Below are 27,643 nucleotides of genomic sequence, written 5' to 3' on the forward strand. Positions count from 1 at the left end.
GATTGCTGAGGAAAACACAGGGTTAACACTTGAATGCCACTGTGATGCCTGAATAGACAGATGTAAGGAAGCTTAAGAGTTTTGCCTGTTGGCCATGGTTACTGTAAGGAATTACAGCATGTAAAAGAATTAAATAGCTTTCTGGGTGTGGAAAAGAAAATATGAGGCTTCCAGTGGGCTAGCACTAGTGCTGTTGTGCATTAACGACCAAAAACTGTCTAACTGCATGAATAATAGCACAGAAGAGTGTCTGTGAAGGTCTCAAAAGCACAGCACTTCAGGATGTCTTGGAATGGGGCAAATGAAGGTCTGAAGGCATACCATGCATTGTGGGTGGGAAGATTCCTGAAAGAACTCTTCAGAAACCAAGTGGGGTCTCAAAGATGCCAGGGATTTATTTCTGCAGCATCAGGGTAATGGGGAAGTGTGGCCTGTGCAAGGAAGGTAATGCAGACCCTTCCACTGTTTCACAAATCCAGGTAACACTTGACAAAGGGTGTTAAGGCGCAGGTGGTATTCAAAGCAAACAGAGAAGGACATTAGAAGAAATGGACGATTAAGATAAGCACAGGATTCCCATAGCCTGTGTGAAAGCTTTTACCTAGCTTGGGCAGCAGAGTTGCTGCAATTATTTCTATGCTTGTAACAAACATCCCTGTGCCAATAGAGCTAAGAAGAATTAGAAGAGTATAGAAAACTTGCCACCTCCACCCGGGGACACAGCAAACGAGCCCAAATGAGCCCAAATGCAGGTCAGCTCATGCTGCAAACTGCTAGCAGGGAGCCAAGAGATTATGTCCATCATATTGCTTGGTGGCTGTTTGCTTGTACAGAAACGGTGATAAAAAGCCTGCTGAGCTGAAGTGGGGTCAGGGCACTGCCCCAGCCACAGCATGCTTGCACAGCAGAGGAGGGGACCATATGCTGACATATGGGAGCAATGCCCTGTCAGTGATGGGGGTATGTCATTACTTAGTGACAATGAGTGCAGTGAGAAAGGCCATGCCAATGCCTGAGGCAGTTGTGATGAACCATAGCCTGGCTCTTGCCCAAGTCCTGAGTGAGGGACTCTTGTTAGAAGCTCACATTCCACAAGGTTTTACCTCCAGTCTGATGGTTATTGCAGGTTCTGGGTGATCTGTGCTGACATGGCTGCTCAGTATACCGTACCTGACCCAGCCACTCCAGCAAAGATGTACATGACCTACCAGGGACTGGCCAGCTACCTCTCCAGCGGTGGTGAGTGAACTTCTCCAGCCCACCAGTGCTGGGCAATGGCTTACAGCTGCCCGGGTTTGTGTGGTTCCGTACAGGAGCAGGAAAAATAGTTGAGAGCAGATTGCTCCAAGTGGAGACAAAGCATTCTTTTGGGGCAGATGCGTTACCCAAGAAGTGCTTTTTATCTCCACCGAAGGGGCAGGACCCAGACACTCCACAGAGGCCTCTCCTATACACCATATATACTAACAGGAAGGATGCAGCTTAGAGGAAACGGATCACACACACAGATTTTGTGCAGCTGGGTGGGGTGATGAACCTGGCACTTCCTGAGCTTCACAGCGCTGAGATGCTGTGGGGCAGTCATCCTTATACTCCTCTGCTAATGGAGGCAACATATGGACCCACATCTGTACTCCAGCAGCAAGGTTCAGTTCTCAGGGAGACACAGCTGGAATGAACAAAATGGAGCTGTGAAATGAAGTCCTCCTTGCAGAAACTGCTGAACCTCAGTTATGTACTCTGCATACCTCATACTTTGTGCCTAAGTCTCCATAGCTGTGGGACTCCAGCTGTGGAGGTTGGGCAGGATTCGGCATGCTAGTGCATAAGAAAGAAGAATATTCACCTAGTGTTGGCAGACAAGCCACACCAAACTGCACTTGGGTGAGCAAGGCTGCAAAACAGGAGGCAGGTTTTGCTGAGGCTGCTTGTGTAGGAAATGCAATCTGTATGGTGAAAATTTAATGTGTACGCCCTGCCTCCCCAGGCTTGAGCAAGCAACATAAAGCAATTTCTTGTTACTGAAATCCTGGAAAGTCCTAGTCCTTCTAAGGTCCTTTCAGCCTAAGAAACCAAAGGCAAAAATGCACTGAGTTTCATAGGGAACAAAGATGCCCTGTGTTTGTCCAGTTCTTCACTTCATGGTGTGGAGATAAGCTGGATGCGGGAAGTGACTTTAGATACTTTCAGAAGCTATCCCTGCCATGTGCTGAAGTGAGGAGTCTCTCTGCAGGATGACTACATCCACCTCTGCTCTGTTTTAGCCACTGTGACCAACACGTGTGTTCTGATGTTTCAGGGGACAACTACTGGGTGATTGACACCGACTATGACAACTATGCCATTACCTATGCCTGCCGCAGTCTGAAGGAGGATGGCTCCTGCGATGATGGTTACTCCCTGATCTTCTCACGCAACCCCCGTGGCCTGCCCCCAGCCATCCAGCGCATCGTGCGCCAGAAGCAGGAAGAAATCTGCATGTCTGGCCAGTTCCAGCCCGTACTTCAGTCAGGTACTCTGAGCTCACAAGCAAACACAACAGAACTGTAGCAAACTACATTATCGTCTTTCAGCAAGCTTTTTTCATGTTATATCCAAGAAGAAAATGGATGCAAAGGGAAGTTCATGCAATGGAGAAAGTGTGTTACAGGGCAGTACTGCACCCTTAGATTTACCCTCATAGGAATCCTGTGTGCTGAAACACACATTACCAGAGAAAGACCATCTTTGTTACTCTGATAGAATAGGGATGGGTGGAACAACCTGGTGTTTCTGCACTTGGAGATCTTTGTCTTGGCCACCTGGTTAACAGCATCTTACCTTAGGTCTGTGCACTGTCCTCTAGGAAAGGAGGAGAAGCTGCCTTCAGGAATGAGCACCCTCCCTCTGCTTAGCTCCAGCATGATTTGTGTCCTGGCTGATCTGAGCAGCAGAGATGAGGGGCTCTGAGCAGCCATTCTGTGTCTGATGGCAGTGGCAGTCAGCAGTTGTGCCACACACATGCAAACAGAGTATGTCTAAAGCCCATTTTGAAAGAACTTTTTTCTGGAGGCATGGGAGCTGATCTTCTAGCTCATTTGCTGCCCATGAGACAGGCAGATAATGCTTTAAGGCTATGCTGGAAGTATAAATTCCTCTTCGTTGGTAGCTAATTGCTCATACCTTGCACATGCCCACAGCTTTGCCTGGAGATTGGCCCTTTACTAAGACAGGCCTGACAACCTGGGGGTTGGTCTGGGGGGTTGCTGCAGTAACACATGTCCTGCACTGCTGGACTTAAAAAAAGAAATATCAGCTAAAACATTCTGAACTTCACACCATTGTGTGAGCCAGCCCTCCACCTCAGAGCAGGTCCTGTCATCACCTGAGGTTATGAGACTGGCATGGGCATCCCTGCCCCATGCCCCTCTGTATTGCTCACTGTAGCAGAGGAAGGGTAGCTGGCTTGTGGGCTCAAGCTGAAGTGCCTGAAAACTCATGGGTGGCTGGGACTAGCAAAGGTTGCTGAAGTGCTTCACCAACACACACAGAGCAATGTAGACAGCATCTTTTGCACCCCATCCTAATCTTCATTCAGAAGTACCCTAGGGAGGATGCGGCTACAGCTCCACTGAAGACGCAAAAGCTGTTAAAGCACTTTGCAAATTTACTTGCAAGGACTAAAGTTTACTTTTCTTTCTTTCTTTACAGGGGCCTGCTAAAGTACCCTTAAGTACAGGAACCAGACCTCTTGGTCTTGAAGTTGCCACTCGGCTAATAAGAAAAGAAAATCATAGTATTGAGTAGTGTGTTTGTCCTGAAAAACACATGAAAATCTTGGGGATTCTGTAAACTGTGTGCAGTGCAGTACACCAATAGCTGAATTTTCGAGGGAATACCGTGGCATTTCTCAATAAATGTTTTTAAAAAAACCTCACTTGTGGAATTGCTTTTTGTTACCTGCTGTCCTGTCGGGGAGCAGGAGGAGTGGGGACACTCACGGAGGGGAGGTCAGATGGTGGCCAAGGTGACTCCAGCACAGTGGGGGCAGTGTCCTTCTCCAGCACCAAGCAGGGGGAGCAGTGCAGGGGAGGTCACAGGGACAGGTCTCTTGACAGTGCTGATTGTCAAGACAGATGGGGCAGGTCTGCGGTTCACTGGGGGAGTCCATCAGGCAGTGAGCGCAGCAAAGCACAGCCCTGCTTGCAAGGTGGCTCTGGGCAGAAGCAGCCCTGCAGAGGGGCTCAGAAGCAGAGCTACCTGCAGCGAAAGGCTCCCAGGTGTGCAGGGGTATGGGCTGAGCTGAAGAGGGCTTGTGGACCATGGGCAAGGGGTATGCAGGTGCATAAAGCAACAAAGGCAGGCTCATAGGTGCCTGCGGTGCCCTGGCATGTGTGACATACCTCTCGCACCTATTCCATTTAAATAGTGAAGCTAAGGAATCCTCTCGAACAAAAACCCAGGTGAGGTTGATAGTGACCCCTGCTGCCTGGTAATATCTTATGGTTATTTCTGAAGACGCAAACGTCTGTGTAGAGAATTTCTAACTAGCCCCTGAATCGCAAATGCAGTAAAGCATATTTTCCTTTCAGTGACACTGGGATATTGCTTTAAATGAGCAGTTACTGGTTCAAGCAGTGATTTACTCCCCACTGCCTGCATAATTCAGCCTCCAGTTGACTGAGAGGTATAGAACTGGAAAGATACAGAACCAACAGGTCTTGTGGCCATGAATTTCACGGAGGGAATCAAAATAATAGTATCTAAACAACTCCATGTAGAAAAAAAGGTAACCCAAGTCAGCATTTTTGGCATGTGTCCCACTGCGATTAGTAAAATCACATTCACTTTGCATGTTTCTTATAAATAAAACTGTTGAACCCTGAAGTTTGTCAGCAATACAAATTTTTAGAAGCCATGATTACCAGCTAATCATGGAAGCCAACTGCCCCTGCTCCTGAGACGTTCAAAAGGTATGTGTCACAACGTTGATACTGAGGGAACATCTTCAGAGCACTATGCTGTAAAACAGCTTCTGCAAGATGATTGCACAATTTTGTCTACAGTATGCAATGACTGCCAACTGCATCTGTTGGAATGAGCATAAAAAGCCATTGAAAGACTAAAGACTCTGTTATGATGACAGAGACATTGTCCCAGGGATGCAGGGAAGTCTCTCAGCCAGCACCAAATAAAGGTGTACCTTGATCTTCTGGTCTAGGGAAAGCTACCCTGGTGGGGAATAAGATAGTGAGCTACCATCCAAACCTAAGGACAGAAACAGAAGACCAGCAGGAAGCAATGTAAACAAAAATTACATAGACAGAGACCACGGAGTGTCGAAAAAATATCAGCCTCTTGTGCTGAACTAAGTGCAAGGTCAGTGCATTGATTGAATGCTCATGACTTGCCCCCCTCTCCCATGAGGAAGTACTGAGTGGAGATCTGTGAACTTAGGACTTGTATCACAAGTGATTAGACAACATTAACACTTTGCTGGAGGAGCTTGGCCTCTGTCCAGGACATTCAGACCAATTCTACTGGTCCTACAGAAGTGGAATTTTTAACATCTATGGTTATAGCAACTGTATGATGGGAGTTCTAGCAATATGCAGGACCAAGTGCACCCTTAGTGTGGTTGTTACAGTCTGTCAAGATGAGTTAGGCAGTGAAACCCCTCAGCCACACAAGCCTGTGCCTCCAGGTTTGTAGGAGGATAGTGGAGATTCTGGGTGAATACACCATGGAGTTATACATGCCCCGGGAATCTGCCTTGTTCTTGGAGGAACACTACCCCATCAGGACCACATGTAGGCCCTCACCATATGATCTAGTGAGCTAGTAAACAGATGGGAGTTAGCTCATACCCATTTCTCTCCACTGACTGCATGAAATGTGAAAGATAGAGTAGGGTGGGCAGTTGCAAGTGTATTCTGATACTATTTACACATCTCTTATTATTCCATTGAGCGCAACATAAAACACCTAGGGTATGTCTAGAAGCAGACACACTTCTGTCTGCTGTTTGAGCTGGCTAATGAGAACCAGTCTATTATTCCTGGTTTGATGCATGTGTATAAGTCCCAAGTCATTATCTCTGTCAAGCACAAACTTTCCACTAAGAAGAGAAAAGAAAAAGCTCTTTACGAATGAAAAGGACTGTTGTTTTGTCCTCAGAAGGTCCTTTAGTGCTGGCAGAACGGCTACGACTGTGCAACAGCAGGAGGAACCCTGCAAGGATATTGTCCTTCACACACAAGTGAACCTTCTCCAGGCAAGGACACTGCAAGGCCTGAGATCTGACCCTACGATATCATGTTGAGTTAGACTAGTTTTCCCTGGGCTGTGGTAACTGAGGCAATCTATGTATGCACTTAAGTTCCTACTTCAGCCTTGAAATTTCTTACAGTCATACTCCCCTTCATGCTTTACTTTTATGTAATGTTGAAACTTGCACCAGTCAAGTTTTTATACCTTTAGAACAGGGTTTACTTCCCAAGATTAAGTTGTTGACACTAGATTTTTGAGCAGTTTCCAGAACACATTGATCAGATCCTGTTTTTACAGGCTTCATGTGAAAGATTAAAACCTGGTTTTATTGAGTAGCACAAAAGATGGCAACAAATGCAGTATATACACCATTATAAAACACTCTTTTTGAAAGTTTTTTCTCTAGCATTCATTTTAACAAATACTTGAGAAACTGTTACTTAGACCTGGAAGCTTTTGCTTGAAGAGCTGGCAAATAATCTCACCTTGGAGTTGCAGTTACACTTTCCTACTTGGATTTATGGCCAGGAAGAGATATTACTGAGCGTTCTGCAGTCTTGCTTGGATTTTGATGCTACAGAACTACTAAGCACCTGCTAGCACTTCGGAAAACTAAAACTGTGAGGAAGGGCTGATCCCTGCCCAGTAATGCAGACGGTAGAGTTAAACACACAGTTCTGGAAGCCCCATCGGACAGAATCAGCAACAGATGGTTACAGAAAACTCACATTTCAAATATAAAATACCAGTTATCTGTGACATAAAATTATAAAACAGACAAGGGCAGCCTAAAACTTCTATACTTTGTCGGAAATAAATTCAAGCCTGGAAATACCAAATTCTCTGCTGCAATTGTTCGGACTTGCTCACTGATGAAAGAAATGAACTTATATCAAAGCAGCAAAGAAAAAAATTCTTGCTGAATATCCAAAACTGGTTTCTGAACAGGCAGGGCACCACTTCTGGTCAGTTGCGCTTTCCAGGTGTATTTACCACTGCCACCTGAAAAAACAGAGTGCCTTCCACACTCTGGAGGATGTTTAATGCAAAAGCCCTAAATGAGGGACCTAGTGACACATTTTCAAAGTGGTTGGACTTGACCTTAAGAAACTGGCTTTTATTTGCACCTACAACATGCTAAGTTCTGCTCATGCAAATACAAATTCTGACTTTTTGTGGCTTGAACAGCCAATACAATATTGTAGGAAATTTCACCTTGAAACTTTAGGGAAACCAGAACTCTTACACTGCTTTTTGACAAACCAAAAAAATTACAAACCACTTTAAAAAGGCAGCCGCAAGCCTCATGGTTGTCTCTGCTAAGAAGCACAAATCATGGGTCAACAGAACTCCCCGCAGTAAAAATCTTCTAAGAGATGATAACTTGCCCCAAAGGAAATTACTTACCATAGGGATAGACTTCATTCAACACAGTGAAAGAGAAGTCAATCACCACTGTCTGTTCTGCACCTTTGCAAAAGCCAAATATTCCACCAGGACTTATCAGATTTGCATCATTTGTGTCATATATGCCACTACAAACCTCACCTCAGAGAGGTATAATTTAAGTTTGTCTTCTAAATAAGCAGGGCAGTGATCTATTTTTTGTGATTTACACACCTATACATTTTCCACTATATCCCTGCACAGCAAAATCAACACCCTTCATAACAGTTACGCTTTTTTCTTTTCATTTCAAACGCCTGTTACCAGTGCATAGCCATTGATTTGATAAAGACTGCTGTATTCTGATTGTCAGTGTGGGAAAATTTTAAAGCAGAAGGCTACTCAAACAGGACATCCTAACAAGGTAAATTGTCCTCTCAAGATGTATCTTCCCCTCCTTCAGATGGACTAAAATCTCTCAAGGATCTATACTTAAGTATTTCTAAAAGTATTTTTTATTTTGTGGTTTCACTTCATACTGACAAAACAAGCATGTCTTGACTGCTGGATTTTATTTAACTGCATATTCTGATTCTTCACTTAGGGGCAGTTATTACAACTTTGAAATAAATTTTTACAATCTCTGTCCAAATAGAACTTGTCACTAACTTTTTCAGAGTTAAGAAAGTTGTCCATTAAGCAGGTTCCAATGGCCCTTTTCTGTTGTGCACAAGCCTTTACGGGCAATGAATTGGCAGATTAGGATGTTACAAGTGCTCCTTATTCAAACTTCAGTGAGGCAGGAAATATTTCATCTGAATTCTGTGACAAAATGAATCATTCCAGGCTAACTTTCAGGGTAAGCACACGAACAAGTAACCAGAAATAAGGGGATATAAAGCCTTATCTCATATATACTGACTTTTTGTATATGTTTCTTTTCTGCACTGTGTGTGTGAGGCCATTTGAGCTAGTTCTGCTGTCTCCTACTGCGCAAAGCTATTTTTTTTGTGTGAGACCTGAATGTTTCACCAAATATACAGTCCTTGTTATGTTGGTGAGGTGGCTGATGTCAGCAAAGAGAGCAGCAGGGGATTTGTTTGTGCAACAAAGTTGCTCCTCTTATGGAAAACACTGGGGCTGTTTTCACTGGCATCATCCTTCCCTCTACAAGCATTTTAAAGGTACAGCTCAAACTGTGCCAGTTGTGGAAAGGAGAGAGTAAAAAAACACCCTTGCGACTTCAGGGAACTTTGCTGTTACATAAAGTGTTTGGCAGCTGCAAGGACAGCCAGAGGTGTTCTGTAGCTCATGATGTGGGGCTATCACATGCTTGCGCACATGCTTTGCAAAGCACACATGCTCCAATTTTCTTGTTTCATTTCGTACAGGCTGTCAGTAGCAGCCCTGCTCCATTCAAGAGTGTGCTCTCCTGTAATATGGAAACACAAAAGCTCTGACTAGCATTTCAGCTTTCTCCTGACCACCCAAAGTTAAGCCTCAGGTCACTCAGTTTGAGAGGAGATGCATGCTCAGGAGAGACATTAGCTGTAAAGACTGCAGAAGGCCATGTTAGGTGACAGCAATAGAGAGAAAGAGAGGCTTTCAGGGTTAAAGCCTCCACCACAAAGAGGTAGCAGCTGGCAGCCACAGAGCAAACAGGCAGATTGAGCAAAAGGAGAAAGCAGAAAAGACAGGCAAATCTGGAGGCTAGAGTTTTCTGTGCCTTTTTCCCCTTTGAGGATGAGCTGCTGCTCCTTCCTCTGCCGGTGTGAGGGAACAGCCCTGGCATCCAAATAACAGCTGCAAATGCAGAGAGAGTTCAGTGGAAAGCCCTCTGTGGGAGGATGAAGAGTCTCATACATCTGAAGACATGGCAAATACTCTGAAATAAACCACTGGAGCAGGTATGACTAACAGGCAGGGACACAGGGACGCTTCACTCCATGTTCTGGACGTGCCTGGCTGCTGTGCACTTCTCCATCAAACTGCTACATCAAGACAACCTGCCAGCTGAGGCAGGCATTTCACTCTCAGACAGATCCTTCTTGTGCTTTTGCTGCCATTCTCACTCACACAGCAAAGTGATGGTCCTGCTCCTGCTGGAGTGAGTGGCTACTAGTGTGAAATAGGGAATAATAAGTATTTATTCCCATAATTCATAGTTATCAAGCTGAATCCCAGCCATATAGCAGCCTCATACAGTTGTACCAGCTGGATTGTCAGTTGCGGTTGCTTGATAACACTGTCTTTTGAGCACTGAAGAGTTAATAGTGGTAGTTGCTTCTAATTTGCATTCCTAACTTGCTTCATCTGGTTCTTGGTACTCCCTCCTCAGCCTGGGAGGAGTTTATCTTTCTGGGCAGTGGGTGTTTGCAGGGAGCATATACCACCTAGACACCAAGCCAGGCACTCCTCTTTGGAGTCACTTGAAAGCTTCGATGTACTCCACAGGAAGAGAAGACAGGCCACCCTTCCCCCAGTAGTCAATGGCACGTACTCTGTAAAAGCCGGAGACTGAGCTTCCTGCAAATGGAAAGGTTAGAAATGTTCACTGTGAAAGGCTGACACCTGTGGTGCTTGCAGCATGTGGAGCAGGCACTACTCCCATACAATGTAGGTTTGTGGAACGGGTTGGGGAAACGATGAAATAAGTTTTGCATCCTATGTGAATGTGTCTATGCTTGTCTAACTAAAAACTATTACAAATTCTTTATGGCCAAGTACTGTCTCTTTTTCTCTGTTGCGCCAAGGACCTCATCTTTCCTCGTAAGTATTTGCAAGTACGCTTCTGTCCTAACAGTTGTTTTGGAAGAAGGCTATGACATCTTCTGAATCCACAATTACTAACTTCCTTTTTTCTGACTTTTCTGCCTGAATTGTGTCTTTGGAACAGGTTATGTGGGGAGAGGATCAACAAACAGCAGCACAAGAAGCATGCAGGCTGACTGAAGCAGCTCCGCTCAACTCAGGAAGCAGCACCACTTGCTCCAAAGGTGCGTTAGTTGATGTTCTGTGTCTCTCCTGGTGTTCATCCTTGATATAGTTTGAACAACACAGCCTTTGCTAGCAGAGTCCTTACCCTCACAAGTAATATAAATGTTTTTTCTCAACTATCCACTTGAATTTTATGTGTGGTTTTGTTGGGTTTTTTTTTAAACAAATGCCGGAAATAATAAGTGAGAATAAAGTATACAGCAATAAATGCTGCTGAGATGAGATTCCTGAGACTTTTTCAAGCAGTCTTCTTTTTGTTGTTGTTTGTTGAAATAAACAGTTAAATCCGGCAGGTTCCCCACATGTGCAGCACTAGATGGTAACAAATCCTAATTTCAGAGATTTGCCTTAGCCATGATCTATGATCTTTGCTTAACTGTGTAGCCTTTACATTACGATAATAGCTCTGAACCTTACTATGCATCCACTGCTGATGCTAAGCTTTTCCAAGCTAAGATGAGCTTATGCTTCTGGCAAAAACCTCTCTGAACTGTTCTTTATTAGCATTACTCTGAGGCAAGGTCTGTCTGTGTTTTACACAGCTCTGCTCAGTGCTTACTAGTAATACTCGTTGGAAGAGTGACATTGCAGATTAGACCACATTTGGCTAAAAAAAACCCGAAGAACAACAAAAAAAAAATACCCAAAGAAAACATTGCTACTTTTTTCAGCGTTTTTCATCTGAGTACATTCCTATTGCATCTAGGCTGTACTTGAGGAGAAATGACCATAGGCTCTGAAAGAAGCTTTGCCTGTTGACAAAGATGAAACTCAATGCCCTTTCTAAAACACAGGCAGGTAGTTAGGCTAAAAAGAAAGCTCTAGGAAATGAGAGGAGACAAAAGCCTTTCCTTTGTTAAGTGTTCAGATAGTCAGGAGGAACCATTCTGCAGGAGGACTCTTCTGTTCTGACAAGGGAGAACTCAACAGCTTAAGATTGCCAAGCTATAACAGGGTTGGTCACAGGGACAGACGCTCACAACAAGAGTAGAATTGCGACCTTCCCCTAGAACAGCTCAGAACACTATAAATGCAAGACAACCAACCCCTTCATAAAAGATGGATGTGACCTCCCACTTATTTGTGTGTTGGTGCCGCATCCTTAGGCAGTCTAACACCTCAAGATGCAGTATTACAAACCAAATGTTAACAAGGCAACTTGCCCCTGTTGTCCTACTGCAAAAGCATTGTACAAATTCAGGCCCATACCTATAGGACTGAACCCAGACTGGAGACATGCACTGTGGTAAGTCTACTAGTAAGAGCACAACACCAAGCTCTGGTCATGTGGAGCAATCACCAGCTACAAATAGAGACAAAAGTGCTGCTTTGCCTCTCAGAGAGCTTGCCAGGCCTGCACCTGGGCAACTGGTTTCTGTGGCAAGGAATTTGCTCACGGCAATGAGCAATGAGTACTCATGGCAAACTAATAATGTCCTCATGACTACTTGTCAATCATTGCCTGACCTTGAGAATAAGGCTTTCACTGAGAATGTGGCCCTAAAGGAAGGGTTGTGCTCTTATTTGTTATGGGAGTGTATGTAACCAGCAAACTGCATATATTTAGTAGTTACTAGATGATGTTTCACGCACTCATAGGTGGCACTGTTAACATGACAGGTTAGATACCATCAGTATTCTTGCCTTACCTGGACTGTAGACCCAGAGAGTGAAAATTGTGTCTTTGGCATTAATCCGCTTGTATGCTTTCCCATCTGGTGAGAACTCCACTTCAAATGTCTTTATACATCTGGAAAAGAAAACCAGACAGCTCAGTAAATACAACTGATAATGCAGTGAGCAGTCAAATCCTAATCTAAGTCCTACTTCACAACAAGGACAAAAATAGGAAATATTCAGTTGACTCATTCCTACCAAATATGGGGTGGCATGAATTTATAGTATTAGGAAGAACCAATGCTCCACCACACCACAGAATAACACCCAGACTGACTTGCTATACTGGGTACGTGCAGCATCTTTTACTCCCCAACCAGGGTTGTCAAGTCAGAAGAGTCTAGGGAGACTGCCTTGAAAAGGGGCTAAGTCATTGCTTCTTGAGGGAGTCTAGATGTACACGGGATTGCCTCTGACAGTTCACCTACAAAGGGTTTCCAGTCTTGTACAACTTGCTGGAGTAAGGAAGTGGAGGTTTTCTCTTCCAGATAAAATTTCTTACAGGGAGAGTCAAAATCCCACCTAGGTACCTGCTGCTAATATAACTTTTACTGTGGATTTTCCTGTCTGCTATGCTGAAGGCAAGTCCCTAAAAATGCCACTGGATGCTGGTAAGCAACAAGCAGATTCCCATGGCCAGACCACAGATCAGTCAGGGTTGCTCTCAATAGTTACTGCATGTAGATCCTACCGTTCCCTTTGTCAGGCAAATACACTGCAGCATCTTGGGGAGCAAGTAACAATCAATTTGCAAATTTGATGACAGGACTGGTGGCAAATTAGGGAGAAGTGTGCTGGAAACTTGGTTATATCCATGGTATTTTAAAAGCTACTTACTTTGAATTTACACAGCCATCATCCCAAAACACAATGACCTGCCCCTTTGTGAGAGGGATCAAACGGACACCAGTCACCTGTCCAAAGACACATGCCCATGTAAGAAAACTTACAAACCAGTCAGCCAAGCCGTATTTCTGTATTTATCCTTCATTACTAACCATTTGCTTTGATTCTTTCAATTGACACCAGGAGACAAATTCAAAATTTCTGGCTTTATGCCTTTGTAGCCTATGTCTCCATCCTGCCAACCTTGCAGAAGACCTTCGCAGGTTCTGGGCACAACTATGAATGTGAGTGTGACTGAATAAGGAGATACAGATGTCTAATCCAAATAAGCCATGATTCCATTTTAAGTTTAGTTATCAATTGGAAAGAGCCTTGGGTGACATGGTTTAGTGTGAGGTGTCCCGCCCATGGCAGGGGGGTTGGAACTAGAGGATCTTAAGGTCCTTTCCAACCCTAACTTTTCTATGATTCTATGATTATTAACTGGAGAGCTGCTGTCAAGCTTGGTAGAACATGATGTGATTTTAAAAAAGATACTGTACTTTACAGTAGTGCATTATGATTTTCCCACTGTGGATAAATTTGCATTTATCTTGCTGATGGCTCCTATCGCTGTGTAGTGCTTTATCCTGAATCATGCCTTGGAGAGAATTGTTTACTACTTTTAAGAAATAATAGGCTTAGGTGCTTGTCTGGCTCTGCTTAGTGAGTTAAAGCAGGAAGCACTTTCTAATTTGGTAAGTCTGACAGAAGAATACAACACATACCTGATCAGGAATAGATCTGGGTCTTGCACAAATATGGATAACAAAGACTGATGGAATGGGAAAGTCTTGCTTCAGTGTCAGGATGCCACCTTCAGGAAATGGGAATGGGCCTGTTACCACGGGATCCTGTGAAGCCAGAGCAGTGTTGTGAGTAATCTTTCATTACAGCACCTAAAGGCAAACTGTTAAATCAGTGTGAAATGACTGTGTTTACTTTGGGACTAAATTTCCAACACAGTTGGTGTTGATAACCGACGTATAGCCATCAAAGTTCCTCTGGCTGGGAGACTTTTCTATCTTGCCTGTTTTCCAGCTCTTCAGGAAACGGAGGCTATGTCCACCTCACAAACTGAGTTGATCGCAAATGCCCTTTAGGCAGGATCTGTCACTTTTAGTAACCTCCCATGGATACATTTCAGGCTAGTGATCTTTATAAACCACATCCCTGTCTCTCAACTAAGGATTCCCAGTGTGCAGTGGAAGCTATTGCTAGCCACAACAGCCACCAAGCTGGTCTCTGAGAATGAGGTTTCACCAGATGACAGGAGTACCTAAAACCCTGCTGCTGCCTTTTGGAGGGAAGAGCTGATGGCTCCTATAGTATTGCACAGGCCCTAGCAATAGTAGGTTATTGTGACTGGGAACAGAAGACATAGTACTGGACACCAAACCCAGGACACAATTACTGGCTGTGGGCCCTTCAGGAGATAAAGTTGGCTTTCCTTATTTTTACCCATGGGTCTGAATGCATAAGGAAACTTTGGGAGAAGGAGCTAAAGTGACAGGCTGCTCACATATGGTAAGTAATGTGGGCATGGTTTTTCTCAGTAAAAAGGAGTCCTCAGAGAGGACTTACTCCTCAGTACCCTCTGGGGTCCATTCAGAACCAGAGGATGAGGGGAAAATGCAGGCCCCACTTTCAGTCCCCAAGAGATGCCAAGTGTCTTTTGAACTTGCACGGGGTAATTTCCACCAAGAGCTGTTTGTTTTCTGTTATTGAGGTGGGTCCATTTCAACTCTTTAATGCAGCAACTTGTCCATTCTGTAACATACAGAGGGTCATGTGACTTATTTGGGGATGTTGAACAAAAAAGTCTCAGAGCTCACTGAAGTTCCAGAGAGACGGTAGAACTCGATCTGGAGCAATTCTGCCCCCTTAGTTAACGGAGGAAATAGCAAAGAAGAAGCCGGCCATCTACATTTAGTCTCTTGCATAAAATAAATGTGTACTAGCTACGTTTCTCTGTGTAATTGCAAGTGAATTTTCATTGTATATAAGACACACGTGACTGTGGGCTAACAAAATTACGACTACTTGAGCTGATTTCATGTTCTCTTTAGCTGCAGTTAGCCAATTCATGAGTATTTTACCCATAAAACACTTCAAGCAAACACATGGTCATACCTCAGCATCTCTTATTTCCTGGAACTGTTCTGGGAAAGGAAAGTCAGGGCTTCCTAACTTTTTCCACTTCAGGTAGGGATTGGTTTGGTTGTTATCGAGGTAATACGTCACATACACCAGGTCTTTAGGAACATAAAAAGAACAAACTCTTTACTTGGATTTAAGGATTAACAAGAATAAATTTAGCAGAAGTTGCTTAAGACTACCTTCTCAAAAGTGATTTCAGAACTTCAGAGCCTGACTTCCACTGGAAAGTCACCAGGCTCATGCTCCTGCAAAATTCTTTGATTAATTTGCTAAGTTTAGATTTCAAGCTATTACTTCCATAACTAGAATTGAAACCCTTTTATTTTTTACACATCTGCTGCACATATTTGTTGGACAACTGCATCAACTGTGTAATCATGTGGTCATGTTGGCTGTCTTTGAGTCACCTTCAGTAAGGGAACTGCTGCCCAGCAATATCCAGCCAACTGTCCATCAGGACACTGATATTAATAGCTTTCAAAAAAAGGTAGCATTTGTAGCTCCCGTTAAAGATAGGGGCAAAACACAGGCATTAGGAAATAACCTTTCCTAGAAGAACACCATCACATCTCAGAAAACCTGGGAGTGCCCAAATGGTGAAAGAGAAAGTTAGCAAATGAAACTCACTCTTGCAAAGAGAGTTTCACTCAACAGAAGTGTTTCAGCTGATGTTCTGTCCTAAAGATCAATTATGTGAGTTGCCTACATGATGTTTATTTACCTCTAAGTTTGGGAAAGTGGATGGCATTCACTGTGACAGTGCTGATGTTGGATGAAGTCCTGTTATCCTCACTTGAATACATCAGTACAGTAGCTTGCCAACTGTCCGAGGGTTGCATCTCATTTGGGGTGTGCACAGATGCCAGGACGCCAATTGTGCTGTTTTCAGTGCTTTCCCCTTCACTGTTCTTCACTTCTGCAAGAACCTGTTTTTCTCCTTTAAAAAATGTGACAACTCTTAAGCATCACTGATAGTCAGTCCTGTATCAGCTTCTGATATATATATATATATATATAGAAGCTATATATATATAGCTTCTGATACAGGAAGGGTCAAAACATGGGTATCTATAGGTTGAGCTATATTCTAGCTTATTTTACTGGATATAGCATTCAGTCAGGCTTATTTACAACAGCAGATCATGCGCATACTACAGCATTTCTTACACTTAGCAGTTCAGCTAGCAGTACCTAAGCATATAACAGTGAATTAGGATCTATGTTTAGTATGCTACCTATGTCTTCCTGCTGTGAGAAATTCTTAAAGACATTACAGCCTGATGTGATGGCACAAGGTGGAAGTACCAGTCAACAAAAAAGGAGTGGTTGGCATACAGAGGGTATAAACAAAGCAGTAAATTAAACCAAATGGATAATAGACTGTCAGGCAAATCTGCTGCGCTATTAACTTCTCAAGAGGAAATGAAGCTTCATTTTCATAACACAACCGGTAAACAGGGAGTAGGAGCAATCCTGCTTTTACAAATGGTGAGATGGCTGGAATAATCTCTCTTAAAGCAGGAAGCTTCTAGGTAGAAGTGGTTATTGATATGCATTTTCATCAGTGGTTACTTTACCTAGCAGTGCCAGCAAGCCCATGACAGTCAGCACTGGTTTCCGCACCATCTGGACATGAGGTGGTGCAGTATTGTTCATCTGAAAGCGTGCTGTCAGAGTCCGCTGTGTGAAGTAATGGGGGTAGTAGCTCAAGAAGGCATTATCATTACTCAGCAGCGTGTAGTTGATGGTGTTGTTGGCTTTGGAAAAGAGCAGATTTTGATGCTGGATGATTACCTGCAAAGTCATAGAGAAGATGGAACTTCATCCTGAAGAAAATCCAACAAACACACAATGTCTGTATTTTTTCTTTCTTTTTTTTTAAATCTTTACAGCATATTGAAAAGAGCTGTCAGTCTGCTGGAAAAGTCTGAAGAACTAAAATGTTCATCACAGCTCTTGGAGAAACTATTTTTTAGGTGATTAATCACTAGAAAATTTGAAGCATCCACATAGTTTTGCAGGTAAAGAGTCTGTGAAGTAACTATTACTAATACTCTGCATAAATTATATTTTCTTGACTACTACACTACAAATGATGCTTCTCTGTCTTAAATATTAAATCAGTAATTAGGATTTACCATCTGAATTAAATCTAAGTGGTCTTCCAATTCTGGAATTATTTTGTACCCATTACACAAGTGTTTGGGAGCTGCCCCGTATTCTGTTCCTCAATGACTCATTTTACTCACTTGGTGCTAATATGGAATTAGTTCTTCCAGTATTTCACTGGTTGTTGTGCTGCCTTCCTGCAAATGTCAGACCTGCCAAGTTCTTTGTTTACCACATTGTGCCTGTTGGAACCAAACAGAACTTCAGAAGGCTGACAACTGAAGGCTGAAAAAGTCTCATAATTGTGCTTCTGAAGGAACACAGGGCTCCAGCTCCCATCCACCCAAGTATTAATTTACTGTTGGATATGTCTCTTTTTTTCTCTCTTCATATCACCATGTCATTATAAACACTGATATTTGTGCTCTCAAACTCTCTGCAATGCAGTCATTGAATTGTTGCTTTGGAGAAGACTGCTTCTGTATGAAGCCTAAAGGAGCTAGGAGCCTTTGTCTCCATTAGAGCAGCTAGTAAGATTTATCTTGTTTCTGGGTGACATACATGCTCTCAGATTTCGGAATTACTACTTTGCACAGGAGCGCTTAGACTCCACATGCTGTATAAGGTAGTGGCTCACAGAGCAACAGGCCTTCAGTGGGAACTGCTGCTATGGAGGACCAAAAGCTGTGCTTCCTCTGGGGCCAGGCTACAACGCCTGCAGGGGCAGGAGTACTGAGCATTCTTTTCTCCTTTTGCTTTTCTGATCAGCAGCAGTCTTTACTAGCAGTAATTAATAATTATTCATGTGTATAGATATTGTAAAAAAAACAGAGAATGGGCTTAAACTGAGAGTTAAAGGGACTTCTTAATTATAACTCTCTTGATGAGATAAACTTATGAAGGAGCTGGGAAATACTGTCTCACATAAGTGACAGCTAGTGGCAGTGAGATGGTATCAGTAGTATTACATGGAGAAAGGATATGTGGGTATAGTCTTATCAGGTGGATCTGACTGGGAGACAACATAGAATCATAGAATAGTTAGGGCTGGAAAGGACATAAAGTATCTGAGACATTCTCCAGCACATAGAAGGCTAGTTCTTAGTTGTCAGGGGGGTTGCTTGTTTGTTTTTTAAAGGGAAGATGAAAAAAAATAACACCAGCTAAATAAAGTCGCTGAAACCAGACTATTCAGAGAAATAGCAGCTGTATCAACATGGAGCTCTCTTTTTACTGAATCTGTTATTCTGAGGAGCTGCTTAAAAATTGACTATAAGTTTGTTTTTGCAACTGCATTAATGCATCAGGAGATCGTACAAGACTGTCAGTGAAGTGAGTTACCTTTACAACCATAGCTGCATAGGTCACATCAGCTCGCCACAGTTGCGGAATGGACCATCCAACCATTGGATCTGCTTCATCATTGTATATGGCAACAGAAGCAAAATTTGGAAACAATTTCTGAATTTGTTCAACTGCTTCCACTTCTTGTTGCAAGATGTAGAGAGAACTCCCACCTCCCTGCAACAATATTTCATAGCTGCTTAGTGAGAGTGACTGAACACGCAGACATAAACATATTCTGAAAACATGTTCCTAGAGTCCCTGAGAAGCTGTTAGCATTTTTACCTAATCCACTACAGAATATGCTGTTTCCACATAGAATGGAAAAAAGGCCGAGAAGATTATTTCCCTCTGGGAACTAAGCAATGGCAAATTTGCAGCTGAGTATCTTCAGAGATTCATTAGAATATGTAGCCATGCTTCCTGCTTTATGCTGCACACTCATCTAGAAAACCACTTCATAAATAAGAATAAAATGTAACTTGGATTGACTTGATGAAAAAAAATAGCCTTAAACTGAAATCTTGGACTGACCTTCTTATGGAGAGAGATGTAGTCCAGCCTTACACCAGTCTCCCCTGTGAAGAAGTTAGTTCCATTGTAGCAATGCCACAGAAGACTCCAGCATATGGGTGACTTGGGTAAGGGGTGGAAAGAATCCCCAGGCCCTCCAAATTTTAGTAGAGGACTGGCTGCTCTTAATCCTTCTGAGCAAGCATCATAATAGTTGAGGAACCCTAAAGGCCAAGCAAATGCATATATCGGAGATGGTAACTCAAATTAAATTCTTGATCTAAAATAACAAATGTTATAACTACTATTGCGTTTATTGGCAGGACCTCATAAACTAGGGCTACTCTTTCCTAGGAACTAACAACATGAAAAGATATTGAAACCTCAGCTGTATTCGTGAACAGATGCATACTCTACCTCCTTACCCCAATAACCTTACCTTATATACAAATAACAAACTGTCTTCATGTAATTCCTGTTCTGCTTTCCCTGTTCTGCTATCCCTGTATTTATACTGATGCACAAGCCGGGAAAAAAGCATAGTCAGCAAAACAGACTAACTTTCAGATTCCTTCTCTCTCCCACCTACCTTACTTGTTTGCCAGTATCTCCCCTTTCTCACTGTCACCCTTCCACCCAACTCACAAACCTGTCTCACTTCACTACACCAGTTAAGTGCTCAAAAACATGCTTACCTTTCACTGTCATAGACACATTGTCAAAGTCACGATGGTCTGGTTCATTCCATGTTTCAAAATTCCATTTAGCAACATGCTCCAATCCATACCTATCTGTAGGAGAGACCCCATTTATCAGTGAGCTGAACATTCAGACAATCCTATTAACTAGTCACTGATCCAGACAATCTTATTGATTAGGGTTGCAGGTGAGGTTCAGCACCCACAGTAACAACAGGATATAAAAATTACCTATTTTCAATAATGGGGGAAATGAGATTTTGGTAGTTTCAAAATGACCTCTCATTTTCAATGAAATGCAGCAATATTTGAAAAAGATGAAAGGTGAGAGGGAGATGATGCAAACTATAGCCTTTTGGTTAGGCCATTTACCTAGCCTGAATTTAAATTGAGGCTTCTGACTCATTATAGAAGGTTGAAGCTGCCATGCAGGAATTATTCAGGTTACCATGTCCTAGCACAAGCTGGTGGTTTGCAAGCACAACATAATGAAGTTAGAAGTCAGTCATCAGAGGCAGGTCAATGTGCTACCCAGAACATACTACTCATTTAGGCAGCTGGTCATGGGTCATCCAAAAAATGGGCTTTTATCCCATTGTCTCCTGTTCTGTGCTGAAATCCAGGATCTTAAAATCAATCACAATACACAGATCACAATACAAACCTTTTGAGCTAGTTAGAATGGATTACAACAGAATAAACAACAGGTCTTTTTGTTTTTTTTTCTTCCCATTTTTTTTTTTTAACTTACCTATGTATCTTCTGGCCAGAAGCGTAATTAAGTTTCTCCATCTTATTACTTGTTCTTTATCTTCAAAATCTAAAAAATATCCCGATGGATTCCCCATCAATTCAAATCCTAAAAAAGACAGAAGATTGGTCTCCTTTTTTTTTGGGAATGACATCTCCTTTTGTTTAACGAAGGGCTTATTGCATTATTTGAAACAAACTTGTTAATAAAGAAATGTCATTAAATGGGCTTTCTTTCCTGTTTCTACATGTCCCAACCAAGAATATTTCAGATTTGAGACTGTACATCCTTGTTATTTGTCAATAGCTATATAATCAATACTAATACTTACCGTCATAAATTCAGGGCTCAGAGAAAAATTTGAATAGCAGATGTTTGCAGAAATTTAAGGGAAGCTATAATTTGAGTATCTGCTTCTCTGGCTCTTTTAGGTACATGTTAATGTGTCCAAAGCTTTCTTCTCTTCAAGAGATCTCACTTCTCAATTCATACATCTCAAACTGTTGTGGAAAGCCATGTAAAACCATTTGTGCTGTCTTAATTCCTGTAACAGTATTTTGCTCACACTGTTTACATTTACACAGCCATGAGATAAAGGCAAGTAGGAAAAGAATGAATTTTTATCAAAATAAGCTTTGGCAAACCTCTCCACTAATCTTCTGATGATTGCACAATATGGGCAAACAGATGTGACAAGCTGTGTATGTATGGAGCTGTCCTTACCTGGAATTAGCTTATATTCCCACAGGCGATCCATAAGGTTATCCAAAGCAGTAAAATTGTAGTGAAGTTTTCCATTCATCACTCTAAAGAATACCAGTAACAAAAAGTAAAAATGTAAATATTACAGCAAAGGTGGCACTTGGTTGCAGATGAGGGGTCAGATGGCTGCTGCCTTTTGGCTCTCAAAATTTACAGGTAACTGAAGTTCTTGGAATTGCATACAAACTTTCTTCCTCTTAAGTGATCACAAGCAAGTCATGTTTCTTGCATAATCCATGCCCTTTACCTATTCCAGCAGCAGCAACAGAAGCAATATAATGCACTTCCTTGCTGGATTTTGAGGTTTTAACATGAAATTAATATGATATTAAGGTTTTTAACTCTTTGCGGAAGTGAAATTTATCCAGATTTAATTTGGCTAAGCTGTTTTTCAATTTCCATTTGATTGCCTATTGTTAGGCCAGCTGGTTTCCACATTATCTCACATGCAGTCTTTCTTAATGTTTTCTTAATTTGCAATACATGATACAGCTTTTTTAGGAATGCTCCTTATGCATTTAGGTCTAGCTGTATGGATTTGTATCTTTCAAAGAATGCTGATTTTATGCACACAATGTCTGTAACTTTTACTTCACCATTATCATTTGCTAACACTGTACTCCCAGGAGCTCAGGCTGCCATCCCGTTATCTAGCTTTGAATACATGTGTTCAAAGACTTAGGAGTAGCCCAATGATGCATCCCTTTGTGTCAGTGAATCTTGCAGGAGCAATGGTAGTAAAATTTGGGCAGGCACCCACATAGGAACACTGAAGTTCTTTTACACAGGGGATGAAAACTGTCATTTGCAATTTATCTGTGATACATTTGAAGATATGCTTTAAATTCCTGAAATGATTCTCTTGCTTCTATCCAGTGAAAACAAACATCATGTACTATGTGGGCTGGTTTATGATTTCCCACAACCTCTGAACTTGTGGCCTGGTTTAACAGAAATCTCCCAGGCCAGAGAATTTTTGCCAGTATGAAGTGCGTAGCAGGAATTAAACATGAACTTCTGTTGGCAATATTCTGGTAGTGTGACTTACTGCGCTTTGGCCAAAGCCACAGCTTTGGCCTGACACCCAAATTCTGACCTCAGTATGCCTTGAGCAAAAGGGTTTGTAAGCACCCTTGGGGTCGGTCCAGCCCTGATCGTATGGGAGAGATGATTAGGGTCTTGCCAGCCTTGCTAGAGTATACACCTAATTTCTCTGTTACAGAGTAGCCTGAGATCTGCTTTGCTGTTTTGCCTACTTCTTCCTAGGCACCTTGCTTCTGCTTGGGTGGAAAGCAAATGCAATGTCCTAGATCTGATGGAAGGGTAGGAGACAATCACAGTTCCTGTAACTGATCAGTGCTAGCAAGGCATGCTGGGCACATGGGATAACAAGTGAGAATGGGGCAGTTAGCAGATCTCTTCAATTAATACTGGGCTTTGCTGTGATTCACAACTTCTTTCTGTCCTCTCCCATGCACTTCTGAGCCTCTTAGATTGAGGTTTTTCCTCTGTGCTTTCTTGCCAACAAAAGGTTTCAGTGAATTGTAAAAGCAAGTCTGAAGTTCTCAGAGAATTAAGAAAGGCTGACAGAATTGCCTAGTGAATAAAGATGGGAACTGTGCAACCTAAAGAGGATGGAGTGCCATCAACATCTCTGACTGTGACCTAGAAGATGAAAACATGACAGACAAAGCAAATGTAAGCGTAAGATATATCCGCTGTACCAGCTCCATCTGTGATGCAGCCAAGCACACAATCTTGGCTCCAGCATGGTCACACTCTTTCACCAAAGACCTGAAGTTAGCTTTTCTCTGTGTCCTACCACCATGACAGAATTGCCATGTCTGCAGCCACTGATGGGTTTACAATTCCTGCCAGATCAAATGGCGCAACTCTGAAAGAAGAAAGTAGCATAAAGATATTTACTTTAGTATCCACAAGAGTGTTTTAGAGGTTAGTCTTGAACTCAGCAATGGACATTCGGAACTAAGGGGGGTGGGTTTCTGGCTGAGACAGAGGCTATAAAAACAAACAAATAAAAAAAAAATCCTTACAGTCCTATTCCAAAGTTCAAATATTTTGTTGCAAAAGGTAGCTCTGCTCCCTCAGATCCATTAACTATTTCCAGTTGTACCCTGTGTTCTACTGAAATATTTGCTTACATGCACACTTGCAGTCAGGGAGCATAAGAATGATTAACTCTACTGTCTTGTAAAAACTTAATAACCATTTAGGTAATAGCAAATCAACAAGTGTTTTCCAAGTCCAGTCTAAGGTTTATGCAGTACTGCATGAAAATATACAGGTAAATAGGCTTTCTATCTCATGTATCTACACATAAGGTCCCAGCACACCTACATTTTTCTTCCTGTATCAATTAAGCAAAACATTTAAACCAGAATGCCATTGATAGCCATGACTGAAGTGATGGTATGTGAGATCCTGTCTTACGTGTGTAGGTGCAGAGGCACTTCTTACATCCTTCGACTGATTGTCACTTTAAGAGAATTTTTTCTTGCTTGCAAATGGATTAAACAGTGTTGCTTCTACCAATAAGATGATTACTTGACTAACAGGATTTCTGCTTGCTCAGATCTTGATCTCATCCTTACCTATGCTACCTTTCTGATGTGAAACTCATGGGGTTTTTTATAACCTATACAAGACCACTAGTATTTGGGTTGCATGCTTGCATGCCATATGGTATCTGGAAGCAATGCTGATTGCTGCACGTGAGGCACAGCAGGACCTTCATAAGCTGGTATTTACAAATGTTCTTAATAAGGAAGTCTGGCTCAACTGCTAGGCTGTTACAAGGAGTGCTATAAATGTAATTTTAGGACACGGAAGATTAAATCAAAACTCTTACAGGCAGATTTACCTTGACTCAGGATAAATCCACTTGACATTGTCAAAGTTGCTCAAAACAGCTTTGAACACCTGATCTAGGACCTGTTGGTGCAACACTGTGTATTTGCAATAGGGCTCCTCGTAGCAAGCTCACACACATTTATAGCCTTCTACATTGTTTTTTTTTTTTGACTGCTTCTCTTGTGATCTCTCTGCCCTTAAGTCTTGGTTTCTAGACATCACTGTCTTAATTTATGAACATGCAGAAGGCTAGGTCCTTGCCATTCATTTGAGTACTTGCCAGACTGGGACTGCTGTTGGGTATTTCTGCTGTGGAGCAGTGATCACTGTCCTGTCTGTGGTTGGCTTTCAAATGTTCCTCACCGGGTGTTTTTCTGGAAGACTTGCCAGAAAAAGTCTTTCTCATCTTCAGTTATAAGAAGCAGCTACACTAAAGCATGTTTACTGGCATTGTGGCACCAATGCTCTTATATGCCCCAGGCTTGAGGCTTCTATACTCCAGAGACCGCTACCTGCTGGTGAAGTCTTTTTCCAGCCTTTGTCATGGCTGTCTCAGTTCCAGACACATTTTTACATGCTGCCTCTTGAGATCAACAACTGTGCTGTGAACATGAAGAGCAATGATGAGTATGCAAAGGAATCCACTGACCCATCACAAAATCTTGTTGCTGTCTTCCTTGGAAAGGCTTGCTTCATGGGCATCCTTTGCTGACTCAAAGTCATGTTAATGTTAACATGTTCAGGCTAATAGCTTTGCACTGTTTCCCTTTACTGGAGTAAGATTTTTCCAGTATGCAGGGAAATTATTTTCAGGTACAGAGGCAGCTAGTGGATAGCTCGCCAAAGTGTTCTAAGACAGTCATTTTGTACTTATCCATGCCACTTTCAGCCTACTCCCATTCACAAACTTAATCTTTTGTGAGGGCAAGGATAAAGTAGTTTTGGCTGCCATCCCCCTGCGTCACAGTCAGATGTGATCCAGTTGGCACATGTGTCTTACATTGTTCCTTAGCCTACAGCTACAGCCTTCTTCCTGTGCCCAGAATCTGCTGTTTTCCTTCCTCCCTCAGTTGGTCTTATCCAGGAATATAGTTGCACATCCTGGAAAGCACACACACACATTTGACCAAATACCTTATCTACAGAGAAGAGAGTAAGAAAAACAGAGACAGGAAGTATCCATTATTATCCATTCTGGGTAATCTTCAGTGAAGTACTGAATCTCCAATTACACTTCAATTTCAGTTCATCAAACCTTATTGTAATGTACTGAACAAAACTGCTCATCCTGACATTCTGACTCAGCTAGCGTGGCCTCCCTTTGCATCTCTGGTAGACACAGGTACCGTGCACATCAGAAGCTTGCTGTCACCAGTGTCTGAGAACAGTCTCTCTTCTGGTAGATTGGCCACACTGGCTGGCTAACACCACTCCCAAGGCAGCAGAGCCTGTTTACATCCTCACTGCTGGGAAAGATTGCTCCCCTAGTGCAAATGCAGCCAAGAAACAGGGATAGAAAACTGACTGAAGGTGTTGGCAGAGGAGAGGTTCAAATGACACTTTAAAAGTAAACAACATTTTTCAGCAGGGTATCGGCCAACTTAAGACTTGAAAGGTGCACTCCATGAGGGAGTCACCTAAAAATGACCCTGCTCCATGGGAAGTTTTCTATGTACAGTCTTAGACAGAAGTAAAAGTGTAGTCTAAGATAACTACCCTGCTATGGTGTCTGCTGAGATAATGGTATTAGGTACCACTATCCATTTGACAGGGATGCTTAGCTATGTGCCAGACCATCAGCTGCAGTTTCTGCAAACATATGCTCCCTTGGCCATGGTGCCACAACACAGACCAGTGGTAACACTGACACTGTTATTCTGATAAATAAAAGTATGCATGATCATTAAATTCCCCCTCTCAAGAGTAAATCAAGAGTAAACAGTTCCAGTAGGTGACTGCTACCAGAAGCACTCTTAGATACAGAGTCCCAAGGAACTGCTCACTGCCTTTCTAGAGTCCATAATGCCATTTCAGGGATCATAAAACTCCAGAGCAGACACAAATGCCCACCTAACCTGTAGAGGAGCTCAGTGTCCAAGGCCAAGATGTTCACTGGAAAGATGCAGGAAAAAACACTATACCAGTTCAAATTCACGCTACTACCAGGTCTTCCAGAAGGAGCTGTATTCAGAAGTAACTTTTATTTCTTCAGCCAGAAGAGCAGGCCGTTGAATAGACAATGAAGCACACAAGCTGTGAGCACAGCATTTTCAAGATGAAGGTCAAAAGCTCTGGATAGGATATGTCAGCAAGTTTATCTTCTCCAAGAGGGCAACTTGTTGCCCTGCAAGTGTCTCTTACAACACAAAAGGATCCTGCCTCCTTGTTTTTTACTTACTTTTGCAGTTACCAGGAATGAAATTAAGCCAGTTTAAAGTTCAGGCTGTTACAAAGACCTTGTTTGCTCCAAAACCACCGTCTGCATAAGTTTCTTGTTCTGCTGAGTACTTAAAAAACTTCGGGACCTTAAAAGCAGGTCTTAAGGACTGTAAGCACTATGGAAATAATGCCTCAGAGTATAAGAAGGGCAGAATAGGCCTCATTAGCATTCATCTTTCCAGAGGCTACTTTCTCAGCAGTTACTGCTCCAGGTTTCTTCAACCAAAAACCCCCTACATTGCTACTTCAGGTTTAAGCACAAGATCATTAATGAGTAACTATGGAATCAGCAGGCTCCTGGGTTATTAATAAACAACACTTCCCCCTTCTGAATTTAGTGGAAACTGACAATACAGAACTCATTCACATCAGAGCTGCTCCTATCACATTCTTGCTGCACTAGCTCTTGTTTTCTCTGATCATTCAGACAGGGTAAATTAGCTCTCTTCCCCATATCCAAAAACAACTACAGTCACTTTAACTTTTGCAGGTTCATGAACGCTGATTCTTCCTCTCTGTCAGTCCCTAGGCAAAACACAGCCTGTGCTTTTCCACATGCTTTGCAGACCAAAAACCTCATCCAGAAGCTTTTTCAAAGCCGCAAGGCCAAACTACTGCACCCATGCTAAAGAACTAGCATATTTTACCACTTTCAGGCTTATTTGCTAGCATTAATACTCCTCACCATTTGCCGCTCAGCTATACCATCTGCATAAGCTGAAAATCTGCTTGCTTTATAATTATGGCACAGCTCCTGCACAGAAGCACAATGCTGAAGACTTCAGTCCATGCTGTGCCCAGA

General features: G+C 42.5%; 3 protein-coding genes across 9 annotated transcripts in view; 2 read left to right on the forward strand and 1 right to left on the reverse strand.

Moving 5' to 3' along the window:
- The window catches only part of LOC134159126 (purpurin), a 33,043-nt gene extending 29,139 nt beyond the window's left edge, over positions 1–3,904 (forward strand). For 2 of the 3 annotated variants that reach the window (XM_062609747.1, XM_062609748.1), the window contains exons 4-5: positions 1,127–1,239; positions 2,300–3,027. In XM_062609747.1, the coding sequence (XP_062465731.1) occupies positions 1,127–1,239; positions 2,300–2,550 (364 nt within the window). In that variant the 3' untranslated portion in view covers positions 2,551–3,027. Of the gene's footprint in view, positions 1–1,126; positions 1,240–2,299; positions 3,028–3,690 lie in introns of those variants that run through there. The other variant, XM_062609749.1, reaches the window with a different exon arrangement.
- A 2,650-nt stretch (positions 3,905–6,554) lies between these two features.
- Positions 6,555–27,643, reverse strand: part of IDUA (alpha-L-iduronidase) — a 44,185-nt gene continuing 23,096 nt past the window's right edge. Inside the window, exons 1-13 of one of the 4 annotated variants that reach the window (XM_062609761.1) lie at positions 23,256–23,526; positions 21,493–21,575; positions 20,770–20,877; positions 20,016–20,111; positions 19,342–19,544; positions 18,805–18,984; positions 16,932–17,148; positions 16,076–16,291; positions 15,328–15,449; positions 13,923–14,048; positions 13,147–13,223; positions 12,282–12,382; positions 6,555–10,161 (exon numbers count right to left, since the gene is read on the reverse strand). In XM_062609761.1, coding sequence (XP_062465745.1) covers positions 10,061–10,161; positions 12,282–12,382; positions 13,147–13,223; positions 13,923–14,048; positions 15,328–15,449; positions 16,076–16,291; positions 16,932–17,148; positions 18,805–18,984; positions 19,342–19,544; positions 20,016–20,111; positions 20,770–20,877; positions 21,493–21,571 — 1,626 coding nt within the window. In that variant the 5' untranslated portion in view covers positions 21,572–21,575; positions 23,256–23,526 and the 3' untranslated portion in view covers positions 6,555–10,060. Of the gene's footprint in view, positions 10,162–12,281; positions 12,383–13,146; positions 13,224–13,922; positions 14,049–15,327; positions 15,450–16,075; positions 16,292–16,931; positions 17,149–18,804; positions 18,985–19,341; positions 19,545–20,015; positions 20,112–20,769; positions 20,878–21,492; positions 21,576–23,255; positions 23,527–27,643 lie in introns of those variants that run through there. The other 3 variants (XM_062609759.1, XR_009963044.1, XM_062609760.1) reach the window with 3 other exon arrangements.
- The window catches only part of SLC26A1 (solute carrier family 26 member 1), a 36,106-nt gene continuing 18,501 nt past the window's right edge, over positions 10,039–27,643 (forward strand). The window contains exons 1-2 of one of the 2 annotated variants that reach the window (XM_062609750.1): positions 10,039–10,175; positions 10,532–10,631. In XM_062609750.1, the coding sequence (XP_062465734.1) occupies positions 10,535–10,631 (97 nt within the window). In that variant the 5' untranslated portion in view covers positions 10,039–10,175; positions 10,532–10,534. Of the gene's footprint in view, positions 10,176–10,531; positions 10,632–27,643 lie in introns of those variants that run through there. The other variant, XM_062609753.1, reaches the window with a different exon arrangement.

The sequence above is a fragment of the Pezoporus occidentalis genome, unplaced genomic scaffold, assembly GCF_034315485.1.
Source record: "Pezoporus occidentalis ecotype Australia unplaced genomic scaffold, CSIRO_AGI_Poc_V1 ctg140, whole genome shotgun sequence".
Lineage (NCBI taxonomy): Eukaryota > Metazoa > Chordata > Aves > Psittaciformes > Psittacidae > Pezoporus > Pezoporus occidentalis.